Source organism: Mastigoproctus giganteus, chromosome 5, assembly GCF_048544385.1.
Source record: "Mastigoproctus giganteus isolate SK-2022 chromosome 5, ASM4854438v1, whole genome shotgun sequence".
Taxonomy (NCBI): Eukaryota; Metazoa; Arthropoda; class Arachnida; order Uropygi; family Thelyphonidae; genus Mastigoproctus; species Mastigoproctus giganteus.
In genome coordinates, this window is record NC_143579.1 from 8,963,629 (window position 1) to 8,979,305 (window position 15,677).

A 15,677-nucleotide genomic window follows, 5' to 3' on the forward strand; every position below is an offset into this window, starting at 1 on the left:
TACATGCTTTGTTTAACTGTGTTTACTGTCTCACTTTATTTAAAGTTCATTTTTCTTGGTCGGTGCATGCAAGAAATTATAATAAGTCTCCAACTCTTGACCTCATAGGTTCTTTAACCAACAAAAGGCAGATGTTCAAATATACAATTTTGAGTAACATTTTTTTTTTGATTAACCTGAGGAAGATTTCTGTTTTTAAATACAGTCAGTCCTCGTATAACATGTGTTTACACTACACGAATTCGATCATACATGATTTATAAATAGGGGAATGATATCGTATATAACACGAACCGAATTCGCTTATGCACGGTTTGCCTTTGTGTTTACAAGAAATGGCAGTCGAACGCGGAATCACCCCAACTGAACGCAACATGATAGGAATGAAAAGAAGATTCTGAAAATGTATTTATGTTTTTTATATCAGTGAAGGGGAAATGCTTTTCGCCATAATAACGTAAAAACCCACACAATTCCAGCTATCGGCATTATCGCAAATGCAATTAGATAGAGTTTACTACCAGTCTATAACAGATTCCACTAGCAGAAATGCAGCTGGAAATTGTTTTTATTGTTTTATAGTAGTAACCCCCAGAAATGTGCTTTAGTAAAATGTGAGCTAGTGAGGTGTTAGTGTGTCTCTGCCTTTAAGGTGTTGTTTATTCAGTTGCTACATGCGTGCAGCTTTGTTTATGTCTATCAAGTGTGCTTCCTCATTTTATAATTGTGCTTTATTTCCTAAAAATGAGTAAAATACTTAAAAGGTGTGAAAAGGAAAAGTCCTGGTGAAGACACTACAGATTCAGAGAGAAAAAGAAAAGCAATATCGATAAACAGAGGCGGACTGGGTCAAAAATTCTTACCCGAGAAAATTTGTAGTGGCTTCATACTAGCATTTATGGCCCAAATCACACCGGCCTCTGGTCCACTGGGATTTTCCCGGTAAGGCTTACGGCCAGTCCGCCTCTGTCAATAGAGAAAAAATACGAAATTGTGAAACGCTTTGAGCGAAATGAAAGACGATGTGATATTGCATGTGCTACTGGACTAAATGAGGCAATGCCAAGAATTAGAAAGAATGCAGAGAAAATAAAAACAACTTTCATAGTGGGAACAACTCAAAGTGTAATTAAAATCCATTAGATCAAAGCACAAAGAATTGGAAGAGATGGAACGGCTGTCATCTGTTTGGATAGAAAATCAAACAAAAAAACAAGTTTGCTTATGATAGAAGCAAAAGCATTAGCAATATTTTATTACGTAATAGTTGTAATAAAATACGTAAGTATATTATTACGATTATTTATTGTATTTGGTAATGTTTTGGTTGCAAATGTGTGTTCAATCTTGGGTGGTCGGCACCTAACCCTATTTTTCCCATAGGACCTGTTATTTATATTGCACGAGGATTTCTAGGAACACAACTGTCGTGCTATACGAGGACTGACTGTATGTAATTTTTTTTTTTTTTTTTTGCTTGTTGTTTACTTGTAGCAAAGATTAATAATCTATTCTGTACAGCTGTTCTCTAATACTCTGTTCTGTATGGAACTAAAACTAAACTAAAACAAAACTAAACTATACCCCTGAATATAAACATGTAAATTTTAAATATCAAAATTAAAAATATCAATTTTTTTAAATATCGAAAAAAAAAGTAATGATTTGGTATTATTATATCATTACTTTTTTTTTTCATGCTGTGTAACAACTAAGGTCGTATTCAGAATCATCACACCTTTTTAAAAATTTATGATATAGTATTATTTTTTTAATTAGGTAGTTGAATTTGGATTTTTTTTTTTTTTTTTTGCTTATGTGCAGATTGTTCCTCTTCAGGGTTACTGTACAGGTAGGACATAGTTTTGTTTTGTGTGTAGCAGCAAGTAAACTAGGCTTGCTACTTAATATATCAACCTTGTGTTGTTGAAGCACTTCACTGTAAGTTTCTCAGTATTGCACTACTCTAAGGGAGAAGTACATTGCTGTTTATCTAATGTATATGCCATTGCCCATACACTCAGTTTCAATAAATTCAAGTAACTTAGGGCAAAAGCATAAGAGCTACATCATGTTATTGTACAGGCAGGACGTACTCTCATTAAACTAAAATCAGTTTCCTTTAATGGGGAAATGCAGAGTTGTGTGTTTCAGTATGCCCCTGCATACTTTCATCAGTCATTAACAATTAGAATTAGAAAATTATTTAACAACCAGAAATGTGTACATTGCAGCTAGAGTCAACTCATGCTAGGTTCAAGCAATGCTAACAAAGAAAATACATAAACTAGAAAGGGTTTAACTACATTAGACTAATGGCTGGAAACTTAAAACAATATTTTAAGGGAAGTGTCCTTTTTACCAAAAAGACATTTGTAATATTAAAATTCATCAGCACCACAACTGACTTTGTTAATTAATAGTTTATATAGGGTGTCCACTGAAAGGCTGAAGGGTTTGAAAAAGTCATAACTTGTTCATTTTTAATCTTTTTTATTTTCTTTTTTTACAGGTTATAGAGCATCCCTTGGAGATTAAAATTTGGCCACTGAAAGACTGACCACCCTTTCAGAATTTTCTGAAGCGATGTTCTGGCGATGCCTAGTTGAGCAGAGCGATGACGGGTAGAGGCAGATGGATCCTCAAGGACACTCTGCCGTACAGCTTCCACCGCTACGTCAGTGCGCACAGTGCGCTTAGGACCTCTTCCTGGAAGATCGCCGACTGATCCAGTTCTTTCAAACCAGGCGATTAGGTTCCGAATCATGTTATCGCTAGGAGGACTTTAAAATGTTGCCGATATTTTTTCTGAATTTCAATAATTGATCTTTCACTGGAATAGAAAAACCCAATGAGTTTTACTTGTTGCTGGACATCATACATAGTCATTTTAATCTCCAAGGGTTGCTCTATAACCTGTAAAAAAAGAAAATAAAAAAGATTAAAAATGAACAAGTTATGACTTTTTCAAACCCTTCAGTCTTGCAGTGGCCACCCTTGTATAACGTGCAGTGAAATTCTTTGTTTAAATGTAATATAGAATTTGATCTCACAGTTATATATTTTATGAACTTTTTTAAAGATGATGAGAAATCTGCTTCTAGAAGAAGGTGGTATATTACAGATAGAGAGTGCATCTTTACCTGTTGCAACATTTTCAAAATTTCAGCCACAGTCAGAGGATTTTTTAGATATCACTAATCCAAAGGCAGTGTATCCTTTTATAAAATTCGTTTTCTAGCTTGTTATATCAAGCTAGAAAACAAAAGCAGTGTATCCTTTTTATAAAACAAACATTTTATAAAAAGGATACAAGTAGTGTATCCTTTTATAAAATTTGTTTTCTGTATTAGAATGAGTTGATCTAATTGTAAGTAATGCAGTAATAATAATCCTGGATTTTTATGTAAAACAAAACTAAACTTACCCCTGAATATAAACATGTAAATTTTAAATATCAAAACTCAAAATGCTTTTACATTTAAAAGTGAAAACTCTATCAGAATGTGTACTCATCTTGAAATTTAATTTTAAAATTATATCTAAACTGCACTTAAAATTTTAAAAATATTTAGTAACTCTAAGGGCATTCTCATGTCTGAAACCAAGGAAACAAGGTTTCAGACTTGAGACAAGGTTTCTGTTGTTGAAATAAGCTGTAGCCAAATGGTACAAAGGAGCTGAGATCCCCGCCTCCTAGAACTCCTAGAACACTTTGCTACCACAGTGTGTCAAAGGAACAGACCCTCACTGAAATTATTAGGAGATATATCAACACCAGTATAGTGTGCAGGATGCATCATGATATGGGTTACTGTAGTTTTGTAGCCATCTACAAGCCATTAATCGCCCTGACTAATGCCATATGCCAACTAGTTTGATGTAAAGCAAGCTGTAGACTGTAGACTAATGAAAAGCTGTGTTTTAGAGTGATGAGTCATGGTGCATTGTCTACCAGTCTGACTATCTTGCCTCAGTGTGGCAGATGCCCAGAGACACACACCCGCCAGACTGTATCATCCTGACAATGAAGTTTTTCATAGGTAGTATGAGTCTTGGACTGTTTGTTGTCCAGGACTCCAAGATAGACTTGATGTCCTGTACAACAAAGCATTACCTGCATTGTAGCAGCATGTCAGAACAGCACTTGTGCATACTACTTGCATTGTGACAGACTGATTTGAGGATATCACTATTGAAAGTCAGACTGTTCAGCCCAGAGCACTAACCTCAATCCTTTAAAGAACCTCTAGGATGAATTGGATTAGTGTGTGTGTGTGGGTGGGTGGGTGGAGAGGCACACACCCAATAATCCAATCAAAAAATCAGCTGAACTGTTTGCCACTTTAAAGGCCAAATGGTAGAAAATATTGGAGGATATTTACAAAAAATTGGTGTAGAATTTTCCATTGAGACTAGAGGTTGTCATAAAGGCTAAAGATTTCAGCATGTAGTTTACATATAGTTTTTCCTGTAAATAAAGGTTATTTGTAGATATGCAGGTGTCTGGATATTAATTGAAACATCATACACAGAAACATCAGTGTATAATGCCAACACAAACAAACACCAACAGAGACAAAGTATTGCCATATTGAGACATTTAAATGAATGATAGCTGGAAAGAATAATATCCAAACTTACAACATTAGTTCAAAATCTGGTACTTAATAAAAAATTTCTCAGAGTTCAGCTGACATTGTTCAGGGCCCCAGGTACTAAATGATATGTGAATGCAACAGATCATATTTGGACAGAGTTCATGTAACATGCATGAAAAAATTAATGAGCAGAAAAGTTGTATCCATTCCTCCTACAAAGTATATCAAAGCCCATTGACTGGCCATAGCTGCTTGGAAGAAATCAAGTTGAATTCAGTAATGTCAGAAAAATGGTTCTCAGAAATAAACAAAGAAGTAAAAGCCAAATAGAGATTCACCTGGATCGGATTTCTATTTTATTTAAAAGAATAATAAAATAAAATTCCATCACATTCCATCATAGCACCAACTTGACCATAACAGTGGTCTCCATAATCATTGATCACTACCGCTAGTATTGGCATTCTAGGGTTAACCCTACCAGCAACCTGCCCTACCTCTGACAATGTGTTAACAGCCTCTGTGAGTGGTGATATCATCCACATGTGGATGGTTTCGAAAAGTCCTGTGCAAAGTGAAAAGGTGTAGCCACACAGCTTTTACATGAATCACACATGTAAACTGAACATAAGTTATATATACAAGTCCGAAGCCGACTGGGTAAAGTGCCTGCCTGGCAACCCAGAGGTCGCAGGTTCAAATCCCGCCTTGGGCTTGGATCAGAGTAAATGCAAAAACTTTGGGAGGTGCATTATGGCCACAGAAGCCAATGCGCCAACAACTAACAAAAAAAAAAAAAAAAAAAACGAAGTCTGAAGTTTTGTGTACATTAGTTGAGGCATACAATGCAAGAAAGCAAGCGTATGCAGCATCAGCCAAAAAAAAAAAAAAAACCTCCTATTTCACCCATCATTCACTCCAAATGCTTGTCCAGCTCAGCCTTAAATTTATTTAAGTTATCAACTTCCACAACAAGAGATGGAGGTCTGTTCCAGCAATCAATTACCCTCTGGTTAAAGGCAAATTTCCACACATATATTCTACAACTGTCTTTCCTCAATTTGAATCTATGCCCCCTCAGGTTCTTAATCTGAGCAAGAGGAAGAATAGTTATATACACAAAGTAATATTTCATTATTTTAATTGATAAAATTTGATGAATACTTATTTAGTTCTTAAGTACTAAAAACTAGTATTTTTAGTTATTTCCTTTGATCAAAATTCTAGTCTTGAAAATGCATTAAGAAATTTTGCATGTTTGACAACAGGGGATATTATTGCTATAGAATACAACAATAAGGTAAGCAGTTAATTTAACCATTCATATAAAATGTAAATAATTTGCAACTTACTACTCTATTTTACTATTTAACACAAAAAAATTTTCTTTTGCTTCATCTTTAAAAAAAAAAAAAAAACTTAATATTTTGTAGTTCATTTTCAAAACTTAATCTCTATTTTAGAAAAAAAAAATTAAGACCAGAACAATAAATTAAAACCTGATTATATTCCATTATATTACTCAAATTGATTATAACCAGAAAGGCGATTCATATTTGCTAAAAAAGCTTAGATTTATGTATCTATCTATAAATTAAGTTTATGTGCACCTGTGCTGTAAAAAAAAAAGTACTTAAATACATTGAATATTGTACACAGTTTTACATTCAGTTTCTATATTAAATTAAAAATTAAAAAAGATTTTATCTTTTTAATCTTTTAAATTAAAAGATTTGTGTTAAATTAAAAGATTAAAAAAGTTGGTGGGATATGTTGTGTATTAAATTAAAAATTAAAAAAGATTTTATCTTTTTAATCTTAAAATCTGTGATTGAGTAATATATTATTTTTGTATTATCAATTTAATTTTTTCCACTCTTACCAGTTTCATTTTTCCCCTGCTATATTGATTTTATCATAATTCATCGAGTTTTAAATGGCCTCATTGCATTTAATTTAGTATGTGTTTTACAAAAAATTTTTGATAAACAGATATTTATTCTATTTGCTGATGCACATAATAAAGTGAAAATAGTATATTGAAGAATATTACATGGATGTACTTAAATTTGATGAAAATTGGAATGATTTAATCTGTATAAAAGTATAAAATGTATCATTCAATAAAAGTTGCATTTATTTATATATATATATATGTTTTTTAATGCAACTTTCTAGATATATGAATTATGTGTATTGGAAACTAGGCCGCAACCAGCAGTATCCATAATTGAATGTGATATGAATGTAAGTAAATTTTAAGTTTTTTAACTTTCTTAAAATTAACTTTAATAATTAAAAAAAAAAAACCTTCTGTATATAAGGCTTCCAAATGGCCTTATTCTTCCTATTGTTCCTTTTTTATTTGTCCTTAGTTTAAGTGAATGAAATGAATCTAATTTCTATTTATTCTCATAACAGCTGAGACCAGAAGAGATTACATATTCATTGTGACTGTATGCATGTCAAATTATGGGTCAGGTTTTTCCTTGCCTATATTATGCAGTGGACTGTGCAATTTTCGTGGCAGTGTACAGGCTTGAATGTGCATGGCCACAACCACCTTACTTGTGGCTATGCATGATAATTACTGGACCTTAGTTTCTGGATGCAAAGTGTTTTGGTAGTAGTCTTAAAATGTTTGCTGTTAAACATTTTGTTTTCTTACCCTAAGTGAACTATATCTCTGCTTCTTTATATTCTCTTTCCTAAGTGTACCATTTCGCTGCCTCTTTATCCTCACTTTCCTAACTGTTGTCTTAAGTTGGATGTTCTTGCAACAGTTGGTGGGATATGTTGTGTACAGAGCTGGACCTAACATACTAGACTTAATATATATTTGCAAAATTAAATAAAGTATTTTCCAGATGATAAGACGTACTAGACATAAGAGGCACCCACATATTAGAAGGCAGATTTTGGGGGAAAAAAATTTATTGCATATGTTTGAAACAAATTCACAAGTACATATTAAAGAAAATTTTGGTGGGAACTGAAGCTTTTTATTTTTCATTATTGACATTATGGTCTGCACTTTTACTTTCTTGAAAGAGGGCACTATCTGCAGGACTGTCAAGTTGGTCCTTGACAGTCCTGAGACAGTTGCCAAGTCTTTCTTGAAAGACTTGACAACTGTCTCGTATTTCACCAACTCACAACTTTATATATATATTTTTTTCACCTAGATTCACACAACTAAAAATGGTTGGTCACACCATTCATCTTGTTAGTGTCAAATTGCCATTTGGTGCTTCCTTCCAGTTGGTCCATGCCTTGTGCATGAATGCTTTAAAGGTTTGTTAATTGTGATATCCAATGGTTGCTGGCCAAGACCTACTGAATTACAGAACTCAGTATTAATTTAGCAACCATCCTTTTTGTTGCCTCCATTAACCGAGGTCTAAAATGTTTACATATTAAAAAAGAGCTTTTTCAGAAGGATATCTGGATGCTTTGACCATAGTTTCTCTAGCCGTTGCTAGAGATAAAAACATCACATGTATGTATGTAGTGTACCTTCGGATCACATAACAGAAGAATTTTGGGCAAAATTTTCCAGTAGAAAAGCTTATTTTCATAAAAAATTGTTCTATTCACTAAATGAAATTGTGCTATCTTCAACATTTTGGATCTGCTCTGGAATTCCTTTATCAAGACAAATTGATATGCTATAGAAGAAACTGGACTCTTTTGAGGAGATGATGGTTTAGTTTACAAAAATGTTTGCCACTCACTTGTACAGCATAGCAGTTTGTTAATAGAATCCTAGAGTAGAACTAAAATGTCAACATTAATGCAATTTTATGTAATGAATGGAATGTGATGTTACATTAGAAAAATTCTTTTCCACTCTTGGTATCGATAAAAGATTTAATTTTAAATATACAGTATAGGGTTTTTAATATTTGTAATTTAATTGGTCGAATTTTATTTCTCTTTATCTGAGTATGGTTTGACATGACGATTTAGTGGTCCAGGAGTTGTGTAAGGATTTTTGATTGGCTTTTGTTGCTTAGTAGACAGCCTATTAAGAATCATATTGCATGTCATGCATTTCATGAACTGTAGTAATAGTTAAAACACAGCGTGGGTTTTTTAAAGGGAAGTTTTGTCTGACCAATTTGATTGGATACTGTGATGTGGTCACAAAGGAACTGAATGCCAAAAATAATTTTGATATCATATACTTGGATTTCAGGAAAGCTTTTGATATTGTTGCACATAGAAGACTGCTGTACAAATTGGAGAGGTATGGCATTAAGGGTAAGTTGCTACAATGGATAAAGGGATTGTTGAGTGGAAGAGATCGTAAAGTGGTAATCAATGAACATTGCTCTTCATGGATAAATGGTATTAGTGGAGTTTCCCAGGGTTCGGTGTCGGGACCATTGTTGTTTTGTATATTTATCAATGATATTGATGAAGATATATCTCAGGTTTAATGTTCAAGTTTACAGATGATACAAAGGTTAACAAAAGTTTTTGTGTTAATAACAGCAAAGACGGTATGCTACTCCAAATGGATCTAGATAAGTTGGCCAAATGGGCTGAGAAGCGGCAACTGAAGTTTAATATTGACAAATGCAAAGTACTCTATATGGGTAGCAATAACCAAAGAGAAACGTACCAACTGTGTGGTACTCCACTTAGGGAAGTAGAAAGTGAAAAAGACCTTGGGGTAATTGTGCAGTCAAATATGAAGTTTGCTGAGCAGTGCAGACGGGCTGCCAGGACAGGTCATGGAGTCTTGTCAATGATATACAGGAATTTTGTTAGTAGGAAAAAGGAGGCAATTATCCCTTTGTATAAGGAAATGGTCAGGCCATGCCTTAAGTACTGCATACAGGTCTGGAGGCCTCATTTTAGGAAGGATGTAGAGTTGCTTGAGCAAGTACAGAAAAGGGCAACAAGATTGGTGAGGGGAACAAAGGGGTGCTCTTACCAAGGAAGGCTTAAGTTCTGCAAATTGCAGTGCCTAGAGAATAGGCGCCTGCGAGGTGATCTGATTAAGGTGTATAAGGCCTTGAATGAGTTGAGCAAGCTGAATGCTGATGGAATTCTTCCTCTTGTTCAGATTAAGAACCTGAGGGGAGCAGAGTTTCAGATTGAGGAACGACAGTTGTAGAATTGATGCACAGAAATTTGCCTTTAGCCAGAGGGTAGATTTGTGGAACAGGCTTCCATCTTTTGAAATAAATTTAAGACTGAGCTGTACAGGCATTTGGAATGAATGGAGGGGTTTTTTTTGGCTGATGCTGCATAAGCTTGCTTTCTTGCATTGTATACCTCTGCTAATGCTAATTAAGAGTGGCATATGATGCAAAAAAGCAAGCTTATACAGCATCAGCCAAGTGGGGGGGAACCTCCTGCATCACCTGTCCAACAGTTTGTTTAGTTCTTTCTTGAATTTATTTGAACTGACATTCAACAAAATTATTTGAACTGATATTCACAACAACAGATGAAAGTTTTTTCCAACATCAACTACCCACTAGCTGAAACTAAACTTCCACACCACCACCATCTTGCAGCCATCCTTCCTTAATTTAAATTTATGCCTCCTTGTATATAGTCTGAAAAAGAGGAAAAATGCCATCAGCATCAAACTTACTCAAGCCATTCAGAGCCTTAAACACCTCAGTCAGATCACCTCACAGGTGCCTAGCAACCAGGCATCGCAATTTGCAGAACTGAAGCCTTTCTTGGTAAGTTGTAGACCCAAAGACCTTTTTGATAAAAGCACACTTTTGTTCCACCAATCTCATTGTCCTCTCTGTACTCATTCCAACAGATCTACATCCTTCCTAAAGTGAAGACTCCAGACCTGTATCAGTACTCATGATGTGGCCTAACCATTGCCTTATAAATTAGGATGATCATCTCCTTATCCCCGCTAACAAAATTCCTGTCATTGGCATAACTTCTTGAGCTGTGCTGGCTTTCTGTCTGCACTGCTCTAAGAACTTCATATCTGACTGCACAATTATCCCTAGGTCTTTTTAATGTTCCCTTACCTTGAGTGTAGTACCACACATCAATTTGGAATTACTGTTACACATATGCAGTACCTTGTATTTGTCAATGTTAAACTTCAATTACCACTTCTCAGCCCAGCTGTCTAAATTTTCTAGACCTTGTTGCTGTAGCATACCTTGTTGCCAGTATCATTAATCAGTATAGAAAACAACAATAGGCCCAGCACTGAGTCTTGGGGGCCTCTGCTAATAACATTAGTCCATGAAGGGCAGTGGCCATTGATAAACACTCTTGTCTTCTCCCACTCAGCCATCCCTATATTCAGTAACTTTCTCTTAATACCATACTACTCCAATTTGTACAGCAGTCTTTTATGTGCAACAGTATCAAAAGCTTTCCTGAAATTTAAATATGTAATATCAAAATTATATTTTGCATCCAGTTCCTTGATTACTGTATCATAGTATCAGTCAGATTGGTCAGACAAGGCTGTCCCTTAACAAATCCATCCTGTGGCTGCAGTATAACTGCATTTCTGTCTAGATGGTTTTGCATTACTCACTAGTAACTTCATTATTTTTCCTGGAACAACAGTAAGCTAACAGGTCGATAATTACTTATGTAACCCTTTGATCCACAATGTATTCTTATATAGTGTTATACAATATAGTTATATTGTATTCTTATTTAGTATTATCTAGTTTTACTAAATTGTTTTAGATTAATTCTCCTAATAAATATTGAGAACATGTAAATTATCTGATAATTGATTTTTTTTTTTTTTTTTTGTTTTTGTTACACATGTATCAGGTATCTGACACCTATTCTAGAAAAAAAAAAATTTCCATATCGCATACACACATTTTGAAAGTGTTATTTAATTTTTACTCTGTTGTCTTTGGCTTATACTATAGGATAAATTGTTTATTATGTGGTTTTTTTTTTTTTTTTTTTCCAAATACAAATTACAATGCCATGTAACAAAAGCAAAGTATCGATTTCAGTAAAGGAACAGATTAGACTTTAGATAAACCATCATGTAAAAATATTGGAGCCTATTTTGATTTTAAAATGCAGAAACTTAGGCTTTACAATAGATCTTCAGAGCATTTCTGAAAACTGAAGAAGGCTACTGATATTTCACTACAGAAGGTGAAGAAGTGCAATTTGTTTTGTGTATTTTAGCAGCTACACTACACGAGTATGGTTTTTACTTTGTACATGGTATGTATATTTTTAGGGACGTTCGGCCCCCTTCCTAGAGAGGGTTTGGGGACATTAAACAAGCAGATAAGTAAATAAGCAAAGAGGTAAATCAGTAAATAGGTAAATAGACAAGCAAATACTGGGTGGTTGATGACTTATCTTGATCTTGAAGTATGAGTAATTTTTCTTGAGGTTATGTTAGGCATCATGATGGGAAACAATATTCCTTATATTTCAAGGAATAAAACCATATTCACCGGCCGGCTGCTAGATAGTCCACCAAACCAAGGCATCCAGTAAGCTAGTGTATAACTGTCTTGTTCCTCTGCTATGCCACACTTGGGGGGGGGGGGGGGCATCTGAGTAGTATGTATGCATGCAGGGGACATTATGAATGCCACATCATGTAAAGGAGATGGGTACTTGCTTGTGTAAACTAAATCCAATAATTTCATTAATTTATACACGTTCCCTCCTATCCACTTTCACTTTATACATTAAGTGAAAATAAATAATTAATTATTTCTTACTGTAATGTAAGATTTTTGATTTTTTTCTGGAGAGTATCATACGGAAGTGTTCTATGTAACATATTGAGGTAAACTTCTCTTATTCTTTTACAAATACTTTCACTTTATATATATTGAATGCATCATGAATAGTGAAATTAATAGAACAAACTTATCTACAAAAAGATCTAAACCCCACAAAAACTTTCTCATTCATTTCACAAATATACATTTGTACATTGTCGGAGTTCCAATTTCAGTGATGCCCGTTTCCATTTACAGTCTACTAAGCCGCACTTACTTTTTCTGGCAGAATCCCAATTATTGGTTGATTCTACCACTGCCCGTCTCAGTTCTAATTATTCACTGTACGATCCATTTCTCTTCAAAGGTAGTACTCGTGCACATGTCTGCTCTGGTATTCCTTGTCAAAAACTTCCTAATTTGGAACATCTATCCTCTTTTTTGATCTCCTTTGGCTTGAAATCTCTCTATCCCATTCTGTCAGATTTATCTGTTGTTCTTCCAACTTCACTATTGTTGTTCTCCCGGCTTCACTAATCACTTCGAATTCTTTGACTTCCATTCTTTGAAACTTGACTATCTCCAATTGAACTTTCCTAACAGCGAAATAATTTTCCTTTGTGATTTTAATGTTTACAACTCCAGTTGGCTGTCCATCACACCTCTGTCATACTCCCATCTCTGTTACAACCGGATGGTTTTATTGCAACCTCAGCTAAATACAAAGCCAACTTACTAGCCATCATATTTTTTTCTAGCTCTTGTATTGACAACCTTGGTAAATAACCTTCCATCAACCTACTACTCTCCATTTGATGCCTCCTACGTTCTTCCAACAGAAGGATGTTAGAAGTCTGCACAGTCTTAATTCCAAGAAAGCCCTAGAACCTTGTGGCATTTCTCCATTTGTTTTCAAAACCTGTGCTGCTGAGCTTGCCCCTGTTTTGTGTTGCCTTTTTGCACTTTCTTATTACCCTAGTAAATTTTCTTATATCCACCCAGTTCCTGGAAAGGGTAACAAATCCCATCCTTCCAATTATTGCCTCATTGCACTTACCTGCACTCTTTCCAAAGTAATGGAGAAATTCAACAACCAATATGGAATCCATCAGTGTCAGTCCACTCGTTATATATTGACTCATGTTACTCATCTTTTGACAGATTCAGTGGAAAAATTTGATGAAACTCAAGCAGTTGCTCTTGACATTTCTAAGGCCTCTGATTGCTTTTGATATAGAGGAACTCTCCGACTTATGTAATACTTGACTTACGTAAATTCGACTTTATGTAAGTTTTTGCCTGCCAGTGCAAACTGAAAAAAATATGGAAATTTATTTTGCATCCCGTAGGAATAAATGGAGGTACATCCAGGCCTTGCATAATGCGAGTTCGATTAACGCGTTTTTCAGTTACCGCTATTTGAAAAAATTATACCACTTTACACAATACAAATTTCCAGTTAACGCGATCTTTTTTTTTATGCGATAGTTGAAAAAGATTTGAATTGAACACAATGAGGTGGGCAGCAGGCAAACGCCTGCTGCCCACCTCAGTGTGTTCCATCTTCCATCAACCATCAGAAGAAGACATGTTACTTGTTTGTCTCCTGCTAATAAAGTAAATGTGGACTTGCATTTAAAAATTCAAATTTTCAAATTCATTTAAATGAGCCAGATGAAAATGCTACCGCGAAGGAAATAACGGTAAAAGAACCAGATGAAATATTTCGTATCGCAGAGAACCTCAAACAAAAGGTTTGAGGTTCTCTGAGATATTTATTTTGCCAGGGCCCAGAGAAGATTGTTGTCGGCTATCGGAAATTGATTGATGAAAAGAGAAAGTCAACACTTCAAATATTTCCGCAACAGTCATTTCTTCATTGTGCATTTTATGTCAGAGGTTCCCAAACTTTCTCAGTTCACGGCGTCCTTAGTGTCTCAGTAATTTTTTCACAGCGCACCCAGACCAAAAGAAATACCTAACAGTTCCGTTTAGTAGTTAGGTCCAAACAACTAAGAAATGTTGAAACTGTTAACTACTTCGAGCTAGTAGTTCGCGCGGTGTCCGAAAGATGTCGAGTATCGCTGTTCCCTCGAAACTTTAAAATATTCTGCAGTGCAGTTTGGGAACCGCTGTTTTTTGCAATAAACATTTAATTCTATAATTATTTTCATTATCTTTTACATTGTATACAGTTAAAAAGTTATTTAAAAAGTATTTTTAAAATTCTTTATGGACATTCCAGAAGGTCAAGGACCAATTATAATTTTTCATATTGATTATTATATTCGATTAACGCGTTTCCATTTTGCGTGATGTGATCCCGGGACAAATTAATCACATTAATTGAGGCGAGCCTGTATTGTGAAAATATTGTAATGCGAAACCCAATAACACGTTTTTTTTTTTGTAATTCATTCCAAGACCTCAGAAATTGAAATTTTCACTGTTTAACTCTCTAAAAGGTCATTTTTATAATGGAAATTGTATTAGTTTGATATAAATTTGTGTCACATAAGCACAACACAAAATCACTTTTAACTAAAGGATGCAAAAACAAAACATGCAACCAACACCTTTACAAACGCTACTATTGGCTGAGAGGAAGGACTAATGTAGTCCGGCCAGAGAATGCACTACACTTTCATCGTTATCATATGTTCTGTTATAAGAATCAATTTTGACTGCCTTTGTGATATTTTTCTAAAGCACATTTCTGGAGGTCATGATCACAAAACAGTAAAAATAATTTGCACTTTCTGTTTTATTGGGCTTTTCTATTAATGAATCTATTATAAATGGATAGTAAACTCAATCTTATTGCATTTCCGATAATACTGGAATTGTGTGGGTTTTTACGTTATTATGGTGAAATATGTTTCCCCTTCACTGAAATCTTCAGCCATATAAAAACATAAATAAATTTTCAGAATCTTCTCTTCATTCCTATTTACTTATTACAACGATGAAGGAAAGTGAGAGTGGTGGGTGCTAGGAAACAAAACAAAATTGATTTAGAAATGAAGATGAAAATGATTGAGAAGTAAGAAGCAGTACAAAGTTTGTCATTTATTGCATGGGAATTAGGCCTCACTGCTTTGACAGTGAATACTATTTTAAAAGTCAGTGCATGTATAAAAGAATTTGTTAAAGGATCAATGCATTTCAGATCAATAGTGATCACAAAACAGCATCCAGGTGCTATATCGAAGATGGAAAAGCTATTAATAATATGTATGCAAAATCAGATTCAAAAGCAAGATCCCCATAGTCTAATTGCCATTCAAGCAAAAGCAAGAAATATTTATGAAGGATATGTACAGCGAACCCCAAGCTAAGTTCGTAGCAAGCAACGGGTGGT

At 34.6% G+C, this 15,677-nt stretch overlaps 1 protein-coding gene across 2 annotated transcripts in view; it reads left to right on the top strand.

The window, feature by feature from the left end:
• Ufd1 (ubiquitin fusion-degradation 1-like) overlaps positions 1-15,677 on the top strand; it is an 86,218-nt gene that overhangs the window by 49,784 nt on the left and 20,757 nt on the right. For both annotated transcript variants that reach the window (XM_090373898.1, XM_090373899.1), the window contains exons 5-7: positions 3,083-3,213; positions 5,829-5,901; positions 6,780-6,848. In XM_090373898.1, coding sequence (XP_090230024.1) covers positions 3,083-3,213; positions 5,829-5,901; positions 6,780-6,848 — 273 coding nt within the window. The remainder of the gene's footprint in view (positions 1-3,082; positions 3,214-5,828; positions 5,902-6,779; positions 6,849-15,677) is intronic.